At 43.6% G+C, this 1,143-nt stretch overlaps 1 protein-coding gene across 1 annotated transcript; it reads right to left on the reverse strand.

Annotated features, from left to right (window-relative positions):
• Window positions 1–101: 101 nt before the first annotated feature.
• On the reverse strand, window positions 102–1,102 carry LOC107717927 (zona pellucida sperm-binding protein 3-like). The gene is made up of 4 exons (XM_016524830.1): window positions 938–1,102; window positions 586–704; window positions 392–495; window positions 102–320 (listed from the first exon to the last, which is right to left on the reverse strand). The coding sequence occupies exons 1-4, from the start codon at window positions 1,082–1,084 to the stop codon at window positions 139–141; spliced, it is 552 nt and encodes a 183-aa protein (XP_016380316.1). The 5' UTR covers window positions 1,085–1,102; the 3' UTR covers window positions 102–138.
• Between the last annotated feature and the right edge of the window lie 41 nt (window positions 1,103–1,143).

Raw genomic sequence — 1,143 nt, forward strand, 5'->3', positions numbered from 1 at the left:
TACGAACTCTGTGATGAGAAAAAGCACTTACCAAGAGGAACTTAATAAAAACACCCCTCTAGTCACTCGATGGTTGACTCACCCTAATTCTCATAGACCAAGTGGTCACAGAACAAACAACTATAGAATAAAGTGACTTTACCCATGGTTCTCAATGAAGGAATATCTCAGAAGAGCATTCACATCAGGTACTTGGGTGGCCACACAGCTGTCCACAAACACACGCAGTGGGACGTGGTTGTACACCTTCACAGATGCCTCAATATTAATAACATCACCCAGGAAGTACAAGTTTGAAGGCCTCTGATAGGACCAGTCATCTGCAAGAGGAAAGAACGGCTTAGGCACAGTCTCATTAACAAGGCTTAAGACCTAAAGAAACTGCACAAACCCATCATGAGCTTCAGGGAGAACAGCAAGACTTCCTCGCCAACCGCCGTTGAGGCATAAGGGACCCAAGTTGGCCTCAAAGCACTACTGCTCACATTGTAGACCCTGCAGTTCAAGGAAGTACCAAATAAACCGTTCCAGTTGCAACACCACAACAACAATAAACAGTGCTGACAGTTATATCCGGTCACTTACCTTTGATAGTGGCATTGAACACCAACAACAGCCCCATTGGTACGGGTAATCGGAGTTCCAGCGAACACCTCAGGAGTGTAGGTAAGAGCAAATGTGTAGACAAGCTCATCCTCAGTCATCTGTAAGAGATTGAAGTTGTTACCAAGAGGGTTCTCCTCAACTACACTCTTAAAAGGGTGTCTTAACAGCAATGCCATAGAACTAATTTTGGTTCCCCAAAGCAGCTTTCAGTGAGCAGTTCTTAAACTATAAAGAAATAGAAAGGTCCTGTGAATGTTAAACGGTAACAATTGACACAAAGAACCTTTATTTTTTGGTGTACAAATAATCAGTAAGATTTGACAGTTCTTACCATCAGCACACTATTGCAGTCCTGTAGTTCATATTCAAAGAGGAGCACCCTAGAGGCAGAGTCCTCACCGATCAAACTTCCCCATGCATTCTTCTGGTCAAACGCCACAATCACAACCAAAACTAACACACCTTGCAAAAGGCCCATCCTGACAAATGTTGACACAACATCCACCAGTGCTTGGCTTTGCCATTAAGTACAGCTTT

Source organism: Sinocyclocheilus rhinocerous, unplaced genomic scaffold (genome assembly GCF_001515625.1).
Source record: "Sinocyclocheilus rhinocerous isolate Xijiao unplaced genomic scaffold, SAMN03320098_v1.1 scaffold22696, whole genome shotgun sequence".
In the NCBI taxonomy this organism is placed as follows: Eukaryota; Metazoa; Chordata; class Actinopteri; order Cypriniformes; family Cyprinidae; genus Sinocyclocheilus; species Sinocyclocheilus rhinocerous.